The 23,557-nt window shown below is 35.3% G+C and overlaps 1 protein-coding gene across 8 annotated transcripts in view; it reads left to right on the top strand.

Moving 5' to 3' along the window:
- The window catches only part of KDM6A (lysine demethylase 6A), a 212,931-nt gene that overhangs the window by 172,116 nt on the left and 17,258 nt on the right, over positions 1–23,557 (top strand). For all 8 annotated transcript variants that reach the window (XM_047714914.1, XM_047714912.1, XM_047714918.1 and 5 more), the window contains 9 exons: positions 3,027–3,156; positions 4,634–4,739; positions 5,520–5,725; positions 7,988–8,052; positions 8,129–8,203; positions 8,936–9,084; positions 15,887–16,001; positions 18,957–19,144; positions 19,948–20,089. In XM_047714914.1, coding sequence (XP_047570870.1) covers positions 3,027–3,156; positions 4,634–4,739; positions 5,520–5,725; positions 7,988–8,052; positions 8,129–8,203; positions 8,936–9,084; positions 15,887–16,001; positions 18,957–19,144; positions 19,948–20,089 — 1,176 coding nt within the window. The remainder of the gene's footprint in view (positions 1–3,026; positions 3,157–4,633; positions 4,740–5,519; positions 5,726–7,987; positions 8,053–8,128; positions 8,204–8,935; positions 9,085–15,886; positions 16,002–18,956; positions 19,145–19,947; positions 20,090–23,557) is intronic.

Here is a 23,557-nt window from a genome sequence, read left to right as displayed (position 1 = left end):
CTTTTAGCTCTTAAAAGACAATTTTGCCTTTTTACAGAGACTTAATTATTTATATGCATATTATGCCTCTTATATATATAAGAGGCATAATATGCATAATATGCAAATACACACACACACACACACACACACACACACACACACACACACACACATCCCTGGGGTTGCTTGGGTTATTTCAGTAACTATAGGCCTTGGTTCATTAATAAAGAGACCAAAAATGCTCTGATAAATTAGAGATAAGAAATCTTTAGAGGAAAGTCAAGATAGCAAATGATAGGCATCAACAGAACATTTCTGTTCTATTGGCGATATCCTGTGCTGGGTAGGATTCCAGAACTTGAAGAGGAAAGTGACTTAGGCTCAAGAGACTTGATGTCTCTGGTCTAGGAGCTTCATAACCAAAGATAATTAAAGCGTAGATTGGTTTACTTACAGAGTACTGATTCATTTATCTACCAAATGATATGGGTAAATTTGAAACAAGTTTAAGCCAGTATTGTAAAGGATTGTGCAGTGACTAATTGTTTCCTACTCTGCATTGCTTGGGGCACGTTTCAAAATGAGAGAAAAGGATTTAAAATGGGATAGTATTTTCTTTCTTCACCACCTTTCTCCACTTTGCCTTGTTATATTAGTTTCATTACCTTGGCTTTGAAAGTACTATAAACAGTATTGGACACTTATATGTTCAGAAGATCATGCGTAGTTCTGCTGTCATTTATTTGCATTAGGACTGATGAGTGTATTTTCAATGGAAAAAGCTTACAGTCACTATATAGACAACTACCTACATCAGTTTCTCCAGGGAAATTCCTGTTTGTTTCAGAATTGACCTCAAAAAAGCAGGGAGTCATTGTTTGCAGTACAGTAGGAAACTGCAAGATACAATTTGATTACATGGTTTATTTTGACTACCCTCTTATTTTCACATACATAGTTACTTTTTAAAAGTGTAGGTTATTTTTAATTTGAGTCTTGTTTGGTTCATCTTAGTGTTACTGTCACTGGTTACCGACCAGTGCTATACATAAAAAGGCGATTACAATACCTTTTCTGCTTTTATGGTTTAAAGTTATAATTACATTTGGTGGTTCAGTCAGTATCTGTTCCCTTAGGCATGTCTCACCTTTTTTTCCCCCACCTTTTTCTTTTCTATTTTAAAATAAAAGCAGCTGCGTTTTTTCATTATTAGACTTTCCCATTTCCCTTTTTTCGTTTGTTACAGAACTCGACAAGTGATGGAGGTGGAATTCTGCTAATCTATTAAACTGTTTTCTAGTCTTATCTTTCAGTGTGCAGAATGTTATAGAAGCTTAAATTTTGGTACCATATTTAATTAGCACGAAATGTTCTTTTATGGTACAGTTTTAATGTATGGTCCATATCTTTCAATTCCTTAAAATAGTAATCATTTACTATATTGTACATTCATCTCTTGCTCTAGAAAACAAATTTTATGTATTCGGAGTCCTGTTTTGTTTAAAAACCAAAGTTAAAGAGTGGCAGATACACAGTTCAGCATGAAAACTAATTATTTATATGTATATTGTAAGTGAATGTTTATTTTGCATTGATTCGATGATAATACTCGAATGGTTTCTTTACCAGTGTCAACCACCTGTTTTCTGCTTACATGGAATTTATAAATTAGTACTGATTTTATACCTAAGTTTAAAAGCTTTTAAATGCCTGTCTTTAAATGTATAGGACAGTCATGCTTTGTTGAGAAATGTTGTAATAGAATATTCATTTATTTAACCTTTAGCCTTGTTAGTTGAACTTAAAATTTCACTTTAATAACTATTTCACATACTTTTTTTTAGAAAATGAGTTATTTTAAACTTAATTCATTCCTTTGAGACCAGTCATGAACGCTTCTGTTTTTACTCAGGAGTTAACAGTTGAATAAATTAAAAATTAAGAAAGTGATATCCATGATTCTGTTTAGTGTACCATCTCAAAAGTTTGTAGTAGTGGAATTTCAAGCCTTTTTTCAGTTTGGCAAAAACATAGCAAGATAAGGGGAGTTAATTTTGTTTCAACCTGTATTCTGTAATTTATGATGAAAAATTGCTAATCCTTCTTCAGTAAGTAAAATTACTAAGTTTAACTCCCCACCGTAATTACAATTTTCAGGTTCTTAACTAAAATTGTAGTGTTAAAGTACTTGCTATTTTAATGCATTATTTTTGAGCTTGTAATAATTGGGTGAAGTTAATCTGCAATGAATTGAAAGCTCAAAATTATGTCTTGCTGATTTTCTGAGTTGGGTATATTTAAGAAGTAGAAAAAATTTTTCTTAACACTAAAAAAGTTACAGTTTGGAAATAATTCTGCCATATTTAAAGAATTTATAACTTAACAAACATGATACTTTAACCCATTACAGGAAAAGAAACCCCAACTACTAATAAGTAATAATTATACAGCATATTAGAGAATAGATAGCAGTTATATGTCTCATCAAAAATACTGGTATAATTTTCATAAAATTTAGTAGATTGGAGTCTTGCTGAATTTTATTAGTCAAGGACTCACGTGGAAAATTTTTCACAGTTTTGAGAGGAGAAAAAACAGTACAGGTCTTTTCAGGTTTGAGAATTACCACAAAGATATTCTGGTTATAATTGCTGAGGTGAGACATAGGAAGAAAGACATAATTCTGTTTTTACTATAATTTAGACCTTTTTTGGTCAAGTCACAATGTTTAGTGGAAAGACTGTCATGGTAGAAGGTGGTGGAGAGGAAATTGGAGTTCATGTTTGTTCTTTAGGTGAGGAAAATAAATTGGACAGTTATGTGCAGGATAAGGACTGTCATCAATAATTCATGTGTTGTATTTTTTCATGAAGCTAAGTATTTGCTGAAATTAATAATTGTTCTTAGCTTTTTCTCATAGAGCCAAATCTCCTGGATTTGTGTAGCTGCCCCATAACCTAATTAGGACTTAATTCAGGATTTTTTTTGTTTTGTTTTCTAAATAAATGTACAGCTGATTTATTCTCCCTTCTTCTTTTTTTAAGGAATCTAGGTAAAAATGGCTTATCTAACAGTAGCATTTTATTGGATAAATGCCCGCCTCCAAGACCACCATCTTCACCATACCCTCCCTTGCCAAAGGACAAGTTGAATCCACCTACACCTAGTATTTATGTGAGTCTGAATTGACTGACTAGAAATAAATTAAACCAGTGTTTGTACTTACCTGTCTTTCATAAGATCTTGCTTTAAATTAATATGGATGCCCTTTAGGAAACATTAAAATTATTGGCAGTAGCTTGAATGTTTGGGGGGAAAAAGATGTATTCAGAAAGACTTCATAATAGCATTTAAAACATCCCTTCTCAGTTACTAACCGTGATTACATTAGAGTACTGAGAAATACTTCTTACTGCCCCCAGTTTTGGACAGTATTAGGCAGAAACCACCAGGAGTATGACTTAGCTGGGTTTCAAATCTGCATTCTACTAGTTGTATGGACCGTAACATTCATTCTGCTTTATGCATCTACAAAAATATATATTTTTAATTACCTTTAAAAAAGGTATTTGAGAACATAAAATGTGATATAGATATGTCTTTTTTTTGATATGTCATTTTTTAAAAGAATGTTAAAAGATTATTTAAAACCAATGTTAGTTTTACTCTAAGAACATTTAGACATCTGATGTAGGAAGTTGATAAAAGTTCAATCAAAGCAACTCTTCCATCCTCCCATTTCTACCCCAAGTGAAAAAAAAATTTAAGCTATAAAGTTTGTTTTTGGAGATTTGGCCCTGTTTTTGCCCTCTAGAGGCCAAATATTATCATATTAGTCCTTTCTCCAACCAATAATTTATTGATCCTTTAGTATGTAAGAGAAGCACTGAGATAGACATGTAATAAAACATTTAAACTGAAGTCTGAGAGAGGGAAATGCAAAATTAAGAATTTTCTTTTATGGGTCTTCTTCACCTTGCTTTCACTTTTGGTAATATTTTTAAAAACACTGAACTTTTGTGACTTTCTACTCTTTATGTGAGGAAAAAAGCCCACATAATATAAAATTTTATCGTCTTAACCATTTTTAAGTATACAGTTCAGTAGTGTTAAATAGTATTCTCACTGTTGCAAAACACTTCTCCAGCATTTTTTCACCTTGCAAATCTGAAATTCTGTACCCATTAAATAGCAACTCCCTTTTCCCTGGTCTCCTTAGCCCCTGGGTAACCACCAGTTTATGGTTCTATAAATTGGATACATTAGAAACATCATATAAGTAAAATTATACAGAGTTTTTCTTTTTGTGACTGCCTTATTCTCACTGAGCATAGTGTCTTCAAGGTTCATCCACATTGTAACATGTGCTGGGATTTTCTTCTTTTTTAAAATTGAATAATATTTAAATTGATTTGAAGTTTCAGTTTTATTTCTTTCCACACATTTTGTTCAAGATCCAGTAGACAAGAGAAATAATGTATGTAGTTACTATCTAATTACAACTAGGGTCAAAGACATAGTGACAAAATGCTATAAAATATAAAATAGAAATTACACAGTGCATTGTTGAAATTGCCATAAATGATGAATATGAATTTGGCATAATATTTTCTGTTTTCCAGAGATCTAACCATATGTTTTAATTTTACAGTTGGAAAATAAACGTGATGCTTTCTTTCCTCCATTACACCAATTTTGTACAAATCCAAACAACCCTGTTACAGTAATACGTGGCCTTGCTGGAGCTCTTAAATTGGGTAAGCTTTAAATAAGAAAAAGAAAAAGGTTTTATATTTCCTTTGCTATCTGTGACTCTTAAAGCACTGGCAGAAACTTATTTCTATTAAGTTTTTCAGATTTCACTTTAGTATTTTCTGGCTGGGGGGCGGGGTTGTGTATCACTTCTTTAATCCATAACGTAAAGATACAATGACAGTATTGGTTCCTGGCAATTTAGTAGTGGTTTTTAAATTTAGCTTTTAGAGACGCCTGAGTGGCTCAGTTGGTTAAGCAGCTGCCTTCGGCTCAGGTCATGATCCCAGCGTCCTGGGATCGAGTCCCGCATTGGGCTCCTTGCTCGTCAGGGAACCTGCTTCTCCCTCTGCCTCTGCCTGCCATTCTGTCTGCCTGTGCTCGCTCTCTCTCCCTCGCTCTCTCTGACAAATAAATAAATAAAATCTTTAAAAAAATAAATAAATAAATTTAGCTTTTATTTTGGTCTAATTGTATAATTACAATTACGATTTAGGTTATCTGATGAAAGAATTTTTAATATAAAATGTAGATAAAATTTACTGCTGCTAATATAAGACTGTAGCCTCCTAACTAGTGCCTGGCCCCTTGATTCCACCTGTGCTGGTGGCATGATGATTAGGTCTGAGGCTTCATTGTCTGGTTGTGTAAACCTGGCACAAAGTTCAGGTTGTGCAAAGGCCCTGGTTGGTTTTTAGGGGAACTGGATAGAATGCCATAAAACATTTTGCTTAATGTATTATTCCAAAATAATTTTTATTTATTAACTACATTTATTTATGAAGACCTGGGACTTTTCTCTACCAAAACTTTGGTGGAAGCTAACAATGAACATATGGTGGAAGTGAGGACACAGTTGTTGCAGCCAGCAGATGAAAACTGGGATCCTACTGGAACGAGGAAAATCTGGCATTGTGAAAGTAATAGATCTCATACTACAATTGCTAAATATGCACAGTACCAGGCCTCCTCCTTTCAGGAATCATTGAGGGTAAGTGTTTACTCCTTGAACACTGTTTTATTTTTAGAATATTTTATTATTTTATGTTCTTTTATTTTGAAAGGGTGCATTTCTTTTGTAAGCATCTCATTATTTTATAGTTACATGAAATACTATCTAAGTGCTGTGCAGTTCGCCCTTAGTAAAGTCTAAGCAGGCCTATGGGTTGATAAATATTGTTAAAGTGTAGTGGAATGTCTCCTTCATCCGTGGGATGTTTCTGTTTAAAGCAGGCTTTCTCAGTCTTGGCATTATTAACATTTTGGGTTGGATAATACATTGTTGTGGGAGACTGTCTTGTATATTAGGGTGTTCAGTAGCATCCCTGACCTCTCTCCAGTAGATGCCTATTGCACACCCCTTACCTTCTAACCCAGTTGTAATAGTCAAAAAGGTCTCCAGACATGCCAGATATCCCTTGGGAGGGTAAAATTGCCTCTGATTGAGAGCCACTGATACCAGAAGATAAAGTAAGTCTCAAGATTGCTTTATGCTTGCAAAATTCCTAATCTTGTGCCTTCCCATCTTTCTCCTCTACCAGGTTAATATTATCTGATCGATAATACCTCCAGGAAACATTAGTATTATTCTTAACGGCCTCAGTCTGAAAGAGAAAACGGAGGGAGAGGCATAAATTATTTCAAAATATATGGGAAATTTAAAAAGTAGAAAAATAATCAGATTATTATTAAAAGACTCAGGCATTTCAGCAGTGGATCATTACTAAAATCCTTTAGCACTATAATGAGTACTTTGTGAATTCTCCCACAAAGTGAACATAAAACATCTACCAAAAAAATGAGTTTATTAAATGTATTACTCAAGTACTTGTCTGTAGTACAAAGTTGTTTTGTACATATCCTGCAGCTAAAACTTAAGGGGCACCTGGGTGGCTCACTGGGTTAAAGCCTCTGCCTTCGGCTCAGGTCATGATCCCAGGGTCCTGGGATCCAGCGTACATCGTGCTCTCTGCATGGCAGGGAGCCTGCTTCCTCCTCTCTTCTCTGCCTGCCTCTCTGCCTGCTTGTGATCTCTGTCTGTCAAATAAATAAATAATCTTTAAAAAAAAAACAAAAAACAAACTTAATATGGGCCTGCAGGTCTTTAATTTGTAATTCATTAGATTTTCTTATGTGTTTAAAATTCTGTCTGCCTCAAGTTCACATTTTCAATGAAGGCAGCATTTGTACCTGTGCATTGTATATTTGTATTTCTTTCTCACTACCATTCCCTCTATCTACAGAGAAATTCATCTAATGAGAATTGTCCTGCAGCTTTAATGAGTTATAGTGAATTCATTGTCCAAATTAATCTCTAGTTCAAACTTTCGAGATACTTCAGCTATATGGTAGTGGTAGTATTAGGTTCAGAAGAGGATAAATAATAAGCAAGATTCAGGGATCATGAAAGGAAAATTTGGAGGAGGAGTTGAAAAGCAAAGATCATAAGAGGCAGAGTATTTATATAGGATGGGATCCATAACCAAAGAAAAGATGCCTTTTTGTGTGCTTTGAAGGCATGGACCATTACCTGTGAAAAATTTGACAAATGTTTAGAGACTATACATTTAAAGGGAGAGAGGCCAAAATTAAGTACTGCTAACTCAAATAGTAGGACAGTGTAAAGAGATACTGTGTCTGTGACCCCAAAATTGTAAATAATAGTAGTACTTGCGTTGAAAAGCACCTATATTTATGCAACGCTTACTTTCCTTACTAATGTAAATGTGTTACCATGCATGTTTAATTCATTGTGGAGGAAAAGCTTTAACCCAGGGAGAACTTGTCCCATTTGTCTATAATCAAAAATAGAGAACATCTAACCTTCTACCCTTACACATACATAATTATGTATACATCCACACAAAGCTGCTAGATTAGAAAATTTATAATCAAGATGGATAGGCCTCTCAATTAAAAGAAAAATAATTCTGTCCTCTTAAAAATGGGGCAAGGATGAAATTCTATAGATTTTTTTCCCCTTATAGAAGAATGTTACTAACAAAGAACTCTAAGATAACTTTGTGGCTGAGAAGGTTGGATACCTGCCTATGAATGGTGACCATTGACTTTCCTTGGGTTTTTATTTAATGTGTGGTCTTTGAAAAAATTTTCATGTGAAAGAGGCCTATAGAAATTCAGTTTCCAAACATAGATAATACCATCAGTCTCTGTGTGAACTTTATAGTTGCATGATGGAAAGGATAGCTGGTTGTGGAATACTAAACTAGAATGTGTTTTGCTTTATTTATAGGAAGAAAATGAGAAAAGAAGTCACCATAAAGACCACTCAGATAGTGAATCTACATCTTCAGATAAGTAAGTCATTTTTAGTGTTCACTTAGTATTTCTGTTTAAAAGGCATGTTTCTGATGTTGTCTCTCTCTTTTTTAAGTTCTGGGAGGAGGAGGAAAGGACCCTTTAAAACCATAAAGTTTGGGACCAACATTGACCTGTCTGATGACAAAAAGTAAGTCTTTGTAGTAGTATTTCTGTGAACGGATGCAAAGAGGTCTGCAAGATTGAAAATTGTCTACGATTTCCTCTTTTTCCTTCCTTACCATTTTTCTAAGTTGATGCACAAGTTTCAGATAAATTATTTTTGCTAAGGTTTAAAAAGAAGTTTTTTTCTTTAACTTAAATCTCTTGTACAGGTTTTCATCAAGACCCTGGCTAAGTACACAATCATAAAGTTACATTTTATATTAATAATATACAATAGTGTTATAAAGGGGTGCCTGGGTGTCTCAGTAGGTTAAGCCTCTGCCTTTACCTCAGGTCATGATCTCAGGGTCCTGGGATCGAGCTCTGCATCCGGCTCTCTGCTCAGTGGGGAGCCTGCTTCCCCCTCTCTTCTCTCTGCCTGCTTTTCTGCCTACTTGTGATCTCTCTCTCTCTCTCTCTCTCTGTCAAATAAATAAATAAAATCTTTTAAAAAAAATAACAGTGTTATAGAATTATACAACAGTTATAAAAATAGGGAGGTTTTTTTTTTCATTTACTCAGTATTTTTTGTTTTTAACTCAGTAATATTTATGCCTTTTTTTCATTAGGACGTTTTCTTTGGAAAATTGAAAAAATTAAGCATTTCAGTGTTTCCTATGCCGTTTTTCAGATTGGGACACAAAGTTTTTGAAGAAATGGCTAACTTCCACAAATATTTGTAGCAGGATTTCACTCTTGATCTGTTATTTTATTGCAGATGGAAGTTGCAGCTACATGAGCTGACTAAACTTCCTGCTTTTGTGCGTGTCGTATCAGCAGGAAATCTTCTAAGCCACGTAGGTCATACCATACTGGGCATGAACACAGTTCAACTATACATGAAAGTTCCAGGAAGCAGAACACCAGGTAACTTTTATGAACTAACATTATCTTCTACACTTGAAAAATAGAATTAATCAAAATGTGAAACATGCAAAAGAGAGCCAGATTCTTTTCATTTATAGTGAATGAAACTGAAACGATTACTCCTGTTACAAGATTTGACTTGTATTATTAAGATTTTTCCCCCTTATATTATCTTTTTTTAATAGAATAGTCCTGAAACAATAGCAGTTTAATCTGGAAAGGGGTCACTAGAGCACTCCTGGGAAAGTCCCTGTGGCTTAGAGGCTGTTGCTGATTCCGTCTCCTGCAGAGTGATGGGATACAGTTTTTTCTGAACTTTTCTTTTTGCCATAGTCACACTAAGAAATATACTTTATGACTTTGTGCACATATGTGTATTTTTAAGAACAGTTTCATAGAATAATACATTTTCTAGTCTGTTCCATTGTATTTCACTTAAATAAGGAAGTAGAGGTTGTAGTCCTCTAACAGGGCTGCAACACACAGTTCACACAAATCACTTGATGAGTAGACATTCATAGAGTCTTCCTGGTATCCAGTCCGGACTCTATTAACTAGGCTTATCACTTTTGACGGGTCACATTTCCTTCTCTGGGTCTTTTTCTTCATTTGTAAAACAAATTGCATTGGTTTTAAGCTAAGAATTCTGTCCAGTGCTAAAGTACCATCTTCTTTGTGTTTCCTTGGATTGACATGAAATTTCTGAGTGATTTTCAAAACACTTAACAATTAGGGCAGATGACTGGTGGTTACAAATATCATCATCAGATGCTTCTGTGTGCAACTTGAAGCAGCCATGGTTTGAAAACCAGATTGCTTTCTTCTTTGTCACCTGCTTATTGAATTGTAGCTACAAAGCTGTTTCAAAATAGGCCTATCCTTGCTTCTGGGTAACATTGGTCAGTGGATTCCGAGTCCTGACTGCTCATTGGAATCTCTCTCTCTCTCTCTTTTTTTTTTTTTTAAAGATTTTATTTATTTATTTATTTGACAGAGAGAGAGAGAGAGAGATCACAAGTAGGCAGAGAGGCAGGCAGAGAGAGGGGGAAGCAGGCTCACCGCCGAGCAGAGAGCCCGACGTGGGGCTCGATCCCAGGACCCTGAGACCACGACCTGGAATCTCTTTTATTGGGATCAGGCACGGTATTTTTAAAGAAGGTTCCCAGAATATTATATTGTACAGCCAGGAGTAAAACCATTAGGTTGTAGTAGTTTTTATCCTCAAGCCATTGGAAGCCCAGTTCTGTGATATTTTGTCCATAGTTGGCTAAAGTGGAAACAGTTCTGGAATAAATGGCAGAAGAATTCTGTGCTCCCCACTTTGCCATTTAGGCACTGGTGTAAATACTGGGCAAGTTACTTGAACTCCCTAGAGTTCTGTTCCGTTCTGTTCTTTTTTCTTTCTTTTTTGGGGGATTAATTTATTTATTTTAGGGAGGGGCAGAGGGCGAGGGACAGAGAATCTCAAGTGGAGTCCAACATGGGGCTTGATTTCACAACCCTGAGAGCAGGACCTGAGCCAAAACTAAGATTCAGATGTTTAACCAACTGTGCCACACAGGTGCCCCAAGAGTTCATTTTTCTTATGTATGCAGTATTGGGTTGGTTCTTCTAAGATTCATTTAAATTGAAAACCTCTCCAATTTGAATTATACCCTCAACTCAAAAAGAATACAGTTTTTCATTACAAATCAGGGGAAAAGCAAACCTGGTAGATTATTTCTTTGTCACTTGTGTCTGAACTGCTTGGGGTTTTTTTGGTTTGTATATAAGGCATTAGATTTTCAGAAGTGTCCTGTGGAACATTGAAGAATTCTCTAAGGAATTCCCTTGGAGTAGTGCTATCTAGTAGAAATGTAATGCAAGTCATATGTATGATTTAAAGGTTTTTTTTTTTAACATATAATATATTATTTGTTATAGGGGTACAGGTCTGTGATGATTTAAAGTTTTACGGTAGTCATATCAACATAAAACAGGTGAAAATAATTTTAACCTAGTATATACAAATCTTACCATTTCAACTTGTAATCAGTATATAAAAGTTATGAGATTTTTCACATTTATTTTTCATATTAAGTCTTTGAAATCTGGTGTGTACTTTTATAGTTTCTGCACATCTCAGTTCATATAAACCCCATTTCAGGTGATTACTCTGTTAGACAACTTGGTCTCAGAAGAAATGGATAGTTTAATTAGTTCAATTTTTAAATTATTTTGAATACTTCCTTGTGAGGCAGACCCTTTATTCCTGGAGTTACATAGATAAATGTGTTACCTACCTCATGGACTTTATGATCAGTCATGTTATGTTCTAAACTATAGAGATGCTCTAAGGCTCTATCCCAAAACATTTTGAATTTGACAGTGGGATTTCAGCACTTCTAATTATGATGAGAGCTAAATTTTATTTTGGAGTCTACACTATGGACAATTCCAACCATCTACCCATGGTAGGAGATAGTTTGTAAGTATTAAGAGTACCATATTCACATCATACTCTCATACATGAAAGACACAAGGAATGGTGAGAGTAGCTACATTTTTCTCTATTGAGGTAAAAATGACCCAGCAAAACTAATCCCTTTAGTGGTTCAGGGGCGTCTGGGTGGCTCAGTGGGTTAAGGCCTCTGCCTTTGGCTCAGGTCATGATCCCAGGGTCCTGAGATCGAGCCCCGCATCGGGCTCTCTGTTCAGCAGGGAGCCTGCTTCCTTCTCTCTCTCTCTGCCTGACTCTCTGCCTACTTGTGATCTCTGTCAAATAAATAAATAAAATCTTTTTTTAAAAATAAATAAATAAATAAATTATGTGGTTCAGTTGCATTTAGTGTATATTCACTGTGCTGTGTAGCTATCACTTCTGTGTAGTGCCAAGAGATTTTCATCTGTCCAAAAAGAGACCTTGTACCCATTAAACATTAACTCTCCATTTTCCACTTCCTTCTGCCCCTGGCAACCAGTAGTCTGCTGCTTTCTGGTTCTGTTCTGGATGTTTCATATAAATGGAATCATACAATATGTTCCCTTTTGTGTCTGTCTTCTTTCACTTAGCATGTTTTTGAGGTTCATCTGCATCGTATTTATGGTTCAGTGCTTTTTATGGCCAGATATTCTGTTGTGTGGATATATAGGACATTTTGTTTCTCCATCAGTTGACGGACACTTGGATTGATTCCACTTTTTAGCTATTGTGAATAGTGTTTCTGTGAACATACGTGCTAGTATTTGTCTGAATCCCTGTTCCCAGTTCTTTTGGTTATATACCTGGGATTTGAATTCTTGGTTCATATGGTGATTCTATGTTTAACTTTCTGAGGAACTGCCAAACTGCTTTCCACAGTAGCTGCACCATTTTACATTCATGGCAGCGATGTATGAAAGTTCGAATTTTTCTTCATCCTCACCAACACTGTTTAGTTCCCATTTTTTTCTTATTACGGCCAACCCAATGGATGAGAAGTGGTTTTTCTTTGTGGTTTTGATTTTCATGTGCTTGCTGACCATCTATATTATCCACTTTGAAAAAATGTCTGTTTAAGTCCTTTGCCCATTTCTTAAATTCAGTTGTTTGTCCTTTTGTTGTGGAGTAGTGGGAGCTTATATTTTGCATATTAACCCCTTACCAGATATATGATTTGCAGATATTTTCTCCTGTGCTTCAAGTTGTTATTTCATTCTCTTGATAGTGTTCTTTGCACAAAAGTTTTTAATTTTGATGAAGTTCAGTTTATCTGTTTTTTGTTTGGTTGCTTGTGTTTTTGGTATCTTATGTAAGAAACCACTGCTGAATGCAGGGTTGTAAAGTTTCACCCCTATTTTTCTTCTTAGATTTTTATAGTTCCAGCTCTTATATTTAGATACTTGATCCATATTAATTTTTACATGTGATTTTATATGAGCTAAGGGTCCAAATTCATGCTTTTACACATCCAGTTGTCCCAGCACTATTTGTTGGAAAGACTATTCTTTTCTCTGTAGAAGAGTCTTAACACCCTTGTGGAAAATCAGTTGGCCACAGATACATGGATTTATTTCTGAATCTTGATACCCTTTCCTTGATTTACATGTCTGTCTTTATGCCAGTACCATGCTGGTTTGATTGCTGTACCTCTGAGGTAAGTTTCAAAATTGGGAAGTGTGAATCTTCCAACTTAGGTAGCTATCTTTACTGTAGTGCTTTATCTCTTCATCACAGGGCTGTGAATTACTGTCTTTCTTTCCTTTCAGCCCAAGAATTCAGCATCTAGCATTTTCTTATATGGCACATGGGCTAGTGACAAATTCTTTCAGCTTTTATTTATCTGAGAATATCTCAGTTTCTCCTTTATTTTTGAAGAATAGTTTTGCCAGATATGGAATGCTTGGTTAATTTTTTCTTTCTTTCTTTCAGCAGTTTAAATGTGTTACCCTATTGCTTTCTGGCCCCATGGTTTTGGATCTAAAATCAGCTGTTAATCTTATTGGTAATCCTTTGTATGTGACAAATCACTTCTTTTTTCCTGCTTTCAAAATTCTCTTTGGGTTTTTACAGTTTGACTATAATGTGTCTTCGTATGGATCTCCTTAAGTGTTTCCTACTTCGGAGTTTCTTTAGCTTCTTTGATGTATAGATGTATGTCTTCTGTCAAATTTGGGAAGTTTTGGACCATCACCTCTTCATATATTCCTACTGTCCTTTCTCCTCTTCTTCTGGGACTCCCACAGTGCTTAGGTTAGTGTATTTGATGGTCCCTTAGGCTCTTTTAATTTTTCTTCATTCTATTTTCTTCTCAAAATGGTGGTTAGTTTCATTTGATCTATCTACAAGTGTGGATTCTTGCTTAACCTACTCATATCTGCTGTTTGAAACCCACTAGTGAATTTTTAATTTCAGTTATATTTTCAGCTTCAAAATTTTATTTATGATAATTTCCATCTCTTCATTAATCTCTGTTGAGACCTTGTTGTCCTTGTTTCCTGTGGTTCTTATTTATGGTTTCTTTTAGCTCTTTGAAGTATACTTAAGACAGTTGATTTAAAGTGTTTGGCTATTAAATCCATTGTCTGTTCTTTATCAGGACTAATTTTTGTTAATTATTTCTTCTTTTTTCCCCCCTGTGATTAGGCCATACATTCTTGTTTAGTTGAAAGCCTCATTTTTTTTTTGTGAAAACAGACTCTGAGGATTAAAAAAAAAAACAAAAACAAAACAAGACTGTATTCTTGGTCATATGTAGTCCCTGAAGTCTCTGTTCCTTAAGCATGGTACTGTGCTAATATTTTGACATTTTGAATGTTATCATGTGGCTGTTAGAGAAATCAGATTCTCCCTCTCCAGGGTTTGTTCTTGCTTATTGTGGGCTGCAGTTGTCTGTCTGTTTTATGACTTTTCCACAGTATTTTCACAAAGACTGTATTCCTTGGCATGTGTGGATACTGAAGTTTCTTTTCCATTATCTCAGCAGTTAGCCAGTGACCTCACAGAGATTTCCTTCAGTGCTTTGTGCCAAAAAAGAAAGAAGAATGGGAAAATGAACATAAAGGAAAGAAAAAATAATTCTCCGGGTCTTTGCAGATTTCCTGTGTTGAGTCAATCCTTACACTTAGTCATGCCGCTTATGGTCTTACTTTTAGCCTTTACCTTCTTGCTTGCACTGCACCTAAAGATTAGCAAGAAGTTAAAATTTATAGTTTTAGGTATATTTCTGAGCATACGACCTGCTCTGGGTATGCATGTGGCTTTCTAAATTCTCTAGTATTCACGGGAGCTTTTCAAAGCCTTTATTCCCCCCAGATCTCATTGGTGTGTCTGCGGTTTGCCCCAGCTCTTCATTTTTTGCCCCTGGGAGCACCAGCTTATTCATATGGCCTTTCAGTGTTTTGGGGGAAACCTTTTCCACTGAACCACTTGCCCTGATAAGGTGAAGTTCCTTGTGTTAGTCTTTTGGGGGAAACTCCAGTCAAGTTGAAAGGAAGAACAATTTTTTATCTTGGGAACAAGATCCACTCTGCTCCCTCCAGAACCAGTGACACTCACACTAGGAACACAAGACTACTTTTTTTTAAGTCCCTTGCCACACACTAGTGATGTGGGTGGGGATAAGGTAAGTTAAAGTGATATAAAACTCTCCTACTATAAGTTCTTTCTGGTCAGGCATTCACTTGGTTGCTATAAACCTTTGACTACTGCCCAGAGAGAAGTAAGGTAACTTCTGTTAGTTTTACTAGTTTTTTTTTTCTCTAGAAACTAGTTTGTTTCTGAAGAGTTCTCCAGAGTTCCCTGCTCCATCACTTTTGTTGACAATACTCCCATTGCTCCATTTGAAAACCATATTTCTTGCCTCTACTGATGTCCTAATGCTACTTGTGAGAAATGGGGATTAGTTCACAAAGAAGTGGTAATGATATCAATAATAGCTAATACTTACTACTTACCGTATATTTGGAACTGTTCAAAACAGTTATTATTTCATTGATCCTCAAAACAGCCCAATGATTTATTGGAATTGTTATTTTCTAATCTTCTGTGTTAGGTAACTGAGTCTGAAAGGTTTAGCAGCGTTCCCAGGTTCACATAAGCTTAGGAGCCTGGCTCTAGAACCTAAGCTTTTAGTCATGATTTAGACTACCTCTACAGAAGGTCTTACTGAGTAAGTTAGGAGCTGACCAAACTCTGCTCTAAAACTAGACACAAAAATAATGACAAAAGCTGAATACCACCAGAACATTCTGTGTTGAACATTTCCGAGGTCTTTTTTCTAAAGATACATTTTTCTATAGAATTTATAGTATGCTGATAATTGTTTTTCTTTTCTCATTTCAGGTCATCAAGAAAATAACAACTTCTGTTCAGTTAACATAAATATTGGTCCAGGTGACTGTGAATGGTTTGTTGTCCCCGAAGGTTATTGGGGTGTTCTGAATGACTTCTGTGAAAAGTAGGTTTCCAAAGAAAAAATTTTTTTAAACATAATTATTCAAAAACAGTAATTATAAAGGACAGCTTACTAATGTGGATATCCTAATGTATGTAACTAGTTTTTACTTATCTCAGCAAAAAAATTCATTTAAATTGATTTGATTCCAAGTCTGTTCCTTTGCATTACCGAGAATACTTGAAAAAAGATGCCTTGACACCACTCTGTGCAGTAGTAACAGTCTTGAATTTAGAAGATAGGAAGGTTGAGTTGTTTATTAGGTTAATTGAACAACTGATGCATAAATACTTGCTCATGTGGAAGATATGTGTTCCCAGAAAAATTATTTTACTGTGAATGGTTTTAGAAGTGGAAGGAATTCTGTAATATAGCACCTTCATAGGTTGTTAATAACTCTAGTATAAACATACTACTCTTTGTCGTATCACCATCATATAAATTCTTTTTAAAACTACACTGGCAACTAGTCCTTTGGAAGAATTCTGTAAAATTTAATCAACTGCTTCAGATTTTTTTCTCTAATTGAAGGAACTCACTTTGTAGTATTCCTTTCCTTAAGGTCTTAGAAATAGCCTTCCTTTATTTCTTTTCTATGTTAAAGAGTACCTTGGAATTATTTTCATTGGTTTAAACTTGTTTGTCTAAACAGAAACTTTCTCCTTTTTTTTCAAATTACTCCTTTATGTAAGTACCTGATATTTTCAGTTAGTTAACATTGAAAAGTTGTTATGGTTAAAAACATAAATTATACATATATGGTGTTATTCTCCCCACCCCAAGAAGGTAACGGGGGACCACCAGAAACATTTACATTATGAGAGACTCTCAAAACTAATTATGCACATACTCCATATACTCACTTAGAATATTTTTTATCTTGGCTTACTGGATCTTTGTTTAATAACAAGTGTAAATACAGTTACCAAAAAACCCCCACACTAATCCATAATTTCCTTATATAGAAGCAAAAGATAATTATCTTTCATTGTTTTTACTGTTTAACACACAGATTTCGTTTCGTATAACAAAGCGAAAGATGTGAAATTTTAAAATTTGAAATGCTCTGATGAAATAACCTGATCTGCACTAATCTGTGCTTACTTTCATGGACCAGTGGTCTGGTGGTAGCAGAGAAATAGCAGTGTCATGTAGGAAATCTCCATTGTGCTACAGAAAGATTTTTATTTCTTAAACTTTGAAATGGTAGTATATTATTACAACCACAGTACACTGATCCTTGTTCATTATTTCTGAGTAGACATGGGCTCTCTTCAGGATTTAGTTTGTCTTTTCTACCTAATGGGGAGGTAATCTGGGAATAAAGGTAATTAGAAGAGGCAGATGATGTCTAAAAATTGTGAACTTGGGGATAATAAAAATTCAAAGTTAGAATGAAGGGTTAGGTAAATTTAAGCTGCAGGAATAGCACTTGCTACCGCAGCTTTTGCTACTGATACTGATACCCATGTATGATAAAAAGGATGCTTGCTTTTTGGGGTAACTTTAATTTTTTTTTTAACTTAGTTGTGGATTATTCAGTGGTCTTGCTTACTCAATTGCTTGCTTGCTTTTGAATAGAAAGTTTTCTCCAATGTTGTGATGGTAACACATTGGTGAGGTAGGGATAGAATTTGTGTTTGTAACCATATTTTGCTTCATAGGCAAGTTTTTCTGACTGTATCTACTGAGCATTATTACAGACAGTAAGCCCATCCATATGCCCTTGCAGATAGGCTACCATTGGCAGTCTTCTAGGCTTTGAAGAACAGCTTACATTTTTTATGAGGAGAAAAATAAGGCAGAGATTCCATCTACATCAAATGTTGGTGAGATTTTTCCATAAAGGCCCAGATAATAAATATTTTAGGCTTTGCAGGTTATATGGTCTCTGTCACAGCTGTGTCACTGAGGTACATAAGCAGTCATGTGTAATAATACATAAATGAATGGGCATAGCTATGGTCTAATAAAAGTTTTATTTACAAAAAGAGGTGAACTGAATTTGGCCCATGGGCCATAGTTTGCCAGCCCTTGATCTAGACCAGAAAAAAAAAAATTACATTTAAACCAATGAGAATAATTTCAAGGTACACTTTATTGTATCCTTTGGCATGGGACAGTAAACCCTGCTTCTTAGCGCTAAAGGAAAGAAACGTTTCCATTCTGTACATTCTTCCTTCCCCAAAATGTAGCTAATTGAATTTTATAAACTTCTCTTGAAGGAAAAGTTGCTTTCTAGTTTAAAATATACTTCATATTATATCATGATGAAGTAGAAAAAAAAGTCAGATTTTAAAGTAAAAAGCTTAGTAAGATCCATAGAATGTTTCCAAAGTACATTGGTGGTGGTGGCAGTGATGATGGTTGGTGGTGCATGTGTATGATTGTTCATTTTTTATGAAGTTGTTTTCAGCTGCATAGTTTTAACTAGTATTGAAACTCTAGAGACTGACATCCTGTCTCCTTTTCCTGCTTAGAATTCAAAACAGTGGTAGAGACCATTCTGTTTTCCACTTGGCCTCAGAAATCAAAGTTTCTAATAGTTAATTATATCTGCCATAGTGTTCCTGTTTATGGACTTAAGTGACTTGATGTCATCCACCTTCCATTTACCTTTTAGAGATTTCTTGGTACTCTAGGACAAAGGGTTCAAATAATCTTTAGTGAAATGAAATTCAAAGTTAATGTATGTAACTGTTACTTAAAAGGAGCTTTGGATTTCGTTTGGATCTTTGAAAAATCAACTGAAGGTAGTAGTGCTGATCTTGGAGTAAGTTACTCAATATTTAATTGTAATTAATTTTACGTTACATGTGGTAGTTCTTAACTGCACAAGCAGTTAAGTTACAATGCAGTGTGAATGAGCATGTTTTAAGAAGTTTTGACTTTGTTTTCCAGTCTTATTAAGGAGCTTTATTAAAGTATTTGATCCATTTGCATTATTTTTTATTTCAGAAACAATTTGAATTTCCTCATGGGTTCTTGGTGGCCCAACCTTGAAGATCTTTATGAAGCAAACGTTCCAGTGTATAGGTTTATTCAGCGACCTGGAGATTTGGTCTGGATAAATGCAGGCACTGTTCATTGGGTTCAGGCTATTGGCTGGTGCAACAACATTGCTTGGAATGTTGGTCCACTTACAGGTATTTTAAAGAATATGCTAAAAAAAAAAAAAAATTTAATTTTTAAAGGATTGTATCTGATAGATTTTTTTTTTCTTGGAATATAACTCACTAGAAACAGGAAGAAGAATTCTGTCTCCTTGAATAAAATTTTAATTTGTAGTACAAGAAATTAAATTCAAATGAACAGGTAGAAATATAAAGACCAAAAATCTCAGCAAATAACAAATTTATGTATTTGTATACAAGGAAGATACACTTTTAATAATTTTTAGAGTGCTTGATTTTGTTTTATAAAGGAAACCCTTTATGGGAGAAGGCAAAATAGAGTGGTTATTCATTCTTTCAAATTTTTCTTTTATCTGATATGTTGTATGAATAGCCCTAGTATGTCAAAATCTGTTTGAATTATGCATGCCTTCAGGCAGTAGATAATTCAGAATAAGAATAAGGCCTTTGAAGCCAGAAAGACCTGGATTAGGACCAGGACCTGGCTCTTGCAACTTTGGGCAAGTTATATAACCTCTCTGGGCCTCAATTTCTTCATCTGTATAATGGGAATAATAAAATTAATAAGGTAGTGATAAAAATGAAATGAGATAATGTGTAAAAATAGCTCAGCACAATGCCCGGCACATAGTTACAGTAAGCACTCTTTATGTGTTCACTATTATTATTGTCATAATTATCAAAGAAACAACTTATTTTTGTAATCTTTTGAGGTTTCAGAATTGGTATTGATATCATCTGAGAAGGTGATAATGGTAACTTCATATCTTTTGGTACTTTGGGTTGCTATTTTATAACTTTTTTTTTTTTCCTAGCCTGCCAGTATAAATTGGCAGTGGAACGGTACGAATGGAACAAATTGCAAAGTGTGAAGTCAATAGTACCCATGGTTCATCTTTCCTGGAATATGGCACGAAATATCAAGGTCTCAGATCCAAAGCTTTTTGAAATGATTAAGTAAGTGCTTTCTAAAACTGCTGTAGTCCCTCTCGTTTTGGGGAGTGTTAACTATTCAGTACTTCCCCCCCCCCCCAATATGTTGACATCACAACAAAATGGTCCAGAGGTCTAGTAAAATGTAATACAAGAATCCACACATTAAAAATATTTTTCGCTTCCAGATAGTCAGTACACTGTGGTACAAAGAGAAATGAAGGCACACAAATGATTCTAAACCAGTAGATTCACAAGCCTGTGCTTCCCCACTACCCTCTGAGCCACCTGATAATCTAGGAGAACTTGAGTTTTAATATTGAAAGACTGCCCTTGGTATCAGAGGGAGAGAATGGCATCACAAAATAATTGTTGGTACAGATAAATTAGCATTTAATATAGGGACTTAACTAAAATGGCCATTTTTAAATTGTTTTAATGAAATCATCCATCTTAATAATTGTCCCTTTTCTTAGCTGCTTTAAACACCTAATACAAGTTATTTGAATATATATATCGTACTAAGCTTCTCATGTATTGTCAGTTTCTATCTTAGCTAGTTCATAAATATATTTAGAATATTTTCAAACAGTGCTATATAGCAGTGTTTTCTATCACTCTTGCCCCTACCCTGAAAAGGTGGGTGATTCTGGTCAAAGAAATAATGGAAAAATGATGGATTAGATAAAGTTTTACAAGTCCTTTATTCTTTTAATAGTTTTTGTAAAATATTTTGGAGACTGTAAGTGTTGGTATGTTTTGTGAATGGGAAAGGAGGAGGGTTATATGTGTTTCCCAAACTTATTTGTTTGACCAGTATCTTCTAAAGAATTGATCTCCTCAGAAACTCATTGTGGAATACACTGCTTTATATTCAATGACAAAATATTTATAGTTTCCATCTTTGTTAAAGTAGTGCTTATAATTATTTCTCCTGTAGCTATATTAATTTGGTCAGCATATGTTTTCAAAATACTGTCTTCTGAAAGTAATCCTGTTTTAATAAAGTGTTTTCAAACCTAAGTCCAAAATTTCATTCAAACAGAAAATGCGTGGTCAAGGTAACACACCTCTAGATTATCTTACAATATAGTCCTTTATCAGTTGCAGTATTTTAGCTAGTCTTGGGCAGAAGTAGTAGGGGAGACAAGAGGTAACAAAACCCAAATCATAACAAACAATGTACAAATCCTTTTTTTTTTTTTTTTTCTTTTTAGTTTAAATTCAGTTGGGGCGCCTGGGTGGCTCAGTGGGTTGAGCCTCTGCCTTCAGCTCAGGTCATGATCTCAGGGTCCTGGGATCGAGCCCTGCATTGGGCTCTCTGCTCAAACGGGGAGCCTGCTTCCCCCTCTCTCTCTGCCTGCCTCTCTGCCAACTTGTGATCTCTCTCTGTCAAATAAAAATAAAATATTTTTTAAAAAATTTAAATTCAATTAATTAACATATAGTATATTATTAGTTTCAGAGATAGACAGTAATTCATCAGTCTTATATAATACCCTGTGCTCATTACATCACATGATGTACAAATCCTTTTAAAAAGTTGGATCTTGGGTACCATAGTCTGTAAATGTAATTGGCAGTAGGGTGTGAGGGGTTGTCTATCCATTTATCTTACTATATTTGACAGTGGTACCTTGCTCTGAAGGGCAAGTTCAGGGTTACTTTTGGATGAAAAATGATTTAAAGTTGCTGAAGATGTTTAGTAAATTTGAGATAGGCATAAACTAGAGGCTGATTCAGATCCCCGGAAGATACAGGGATGGTACAGCATAGAAACCATTTCTCTAATAGCTATATAGATTGAAAGTGACTTATGAACATTGGGGAGGGTATGTGCTATGGTGAATGCTGTGAAGTGTGTAAACCTGGCGATTCACAGACCTCTACCCCTAGGGGTAATAATACATGATATGTTAATTAAAAAAAAAAAAGAAAGTGACTCGTTACATTTTAGATAGATTAGAATTTTATAATTGGAAAGGATTTTTAAGGTTATTTAGTCAAAACTACTACTAAGTGCAGTAATCTATTCTGTAGCCTCCATAATTTGTGGTCATCTAGCAGCTTGTTGAACATTTTCATTATCTCACTGTAGTTCTTGAAAATTCTTTACAGATTGGCCCAAGATCTCCCTGTCATTTGGTCCTAATTCCCTAAATATGTTTCAGATTTATGCAAAATATATCCCATTCGACAAGTGTTTAACAACCAGCTCTGTGCAGTGTTTAAGTTAAAACCCCTCCCCTCGGGGGTTTTAAATTCTGGTAGAGCAAGACAGAGAGACCACCAGACAGATAAATAAATGACTAACAAGTAGTATGAATAAGATGAAATGCATAATATTTGGGTGGTGGTGGGGGGAAGGGTAGGAGTGTTGCTTTTTCTACAGTAATCAAGGAAGGTGTCTGAGAAGATGAGTTTTGTGTTTAGACCCAAATACTGAGATGGAGTCAACCAAAGACCTAAGGGTAGAACACTTCAGGCCTGAATGGCTAAATTAGGAATAGCTTTGGCATGTTTGTAGAACAGGAAGGCCAGTGTATATAGCAGAATGAGAGAAAGAAGGGGGTTGCAGTAAGCTCAATGAAGTGAGCAGGAACTAGATTGGACATGGACTTCTGGGCGTTACAGATTACCATTAGATTGTAAGCAAGAGACTGATGGGTTCTGTTTTAAACTTTTAAGAAAATGAATCTGGTTCCTTTGTAGAGAATGGATTCCAAGGGGGTGTGGGTGTATAGTTAGAAGGCAGTTGGAACAGGACAGACCAACCTAGACAGACATTTACCCATGGGGGTAGAGAGAGGGATCAGACTAGGGTCTTTGGTGGAGCTAAAGCTCACAGAACTTGCTCATACGTTGCAGGATGTGGGGAGGAAGTGGCAAGAAAGAAAAAGGAATCAAGGAAGATCATTGTCGTATTCTCTTCTTCCTACCTGGTCTTCATTAATTTAAACATCTCTCACCTCTATCATCATTTTCATCCCTCCATCCCCATCATCCTTGTCATCCTTCTAGACTCCCTCCAGTTTATCATCATCCCTCCTCTTAATTTTTGAAATATTGAGCATTGACACTCATACTCATTTTTGTTACGAGGTTGTGTTGAAATTGGATACATACAATTTGGAAGTATTTCAACTTAAAATTACCCATGATACTGTTGTTCCTCATACCTACCTTATTTTTTAACCTAAATGCACTTACATTCTCATTTTACTCCCATTTTTACTCTGTGCTACAAAATATTCAGTCATTTGAATCTTTATTGTGTTCCTCATTATATTAAGAATTCTGCTCCCAGGGCGCCTGGGTGACTCAGTTGGCTAAGTGACTGCCTCTGGTCATGATCCCAGAGTCCCAGGATCGAGTCCCACATCGGGCTCCCAATTCCATGCGGAGTCTGCTTCTCTTTCTGGCCTTCTCCCCTCTTGTGCTCTCTCTCACTCTCTCTCTCTCAAATAAATAAATAAAATCTTAAAAAAAAAA

Source organism: Lutra lutra, chromosome X (genome assembly GCF_902655055.1).
Source record: "Lutra lutra chromosome X, mLutLut1.2, whole genome shotgun sequence".
Taxonomy (NCBI): domain Eukaryota; kingdom Metazoa; phylum Chordata; class Mammalia; order Carnivora; family Mustelidae; genus Lutra; species Lutra lutra.
Note: the sequence above shows the minus strand (reverse complement) of the source record. Positions and strands in the feature narration are given on the sequence as shown.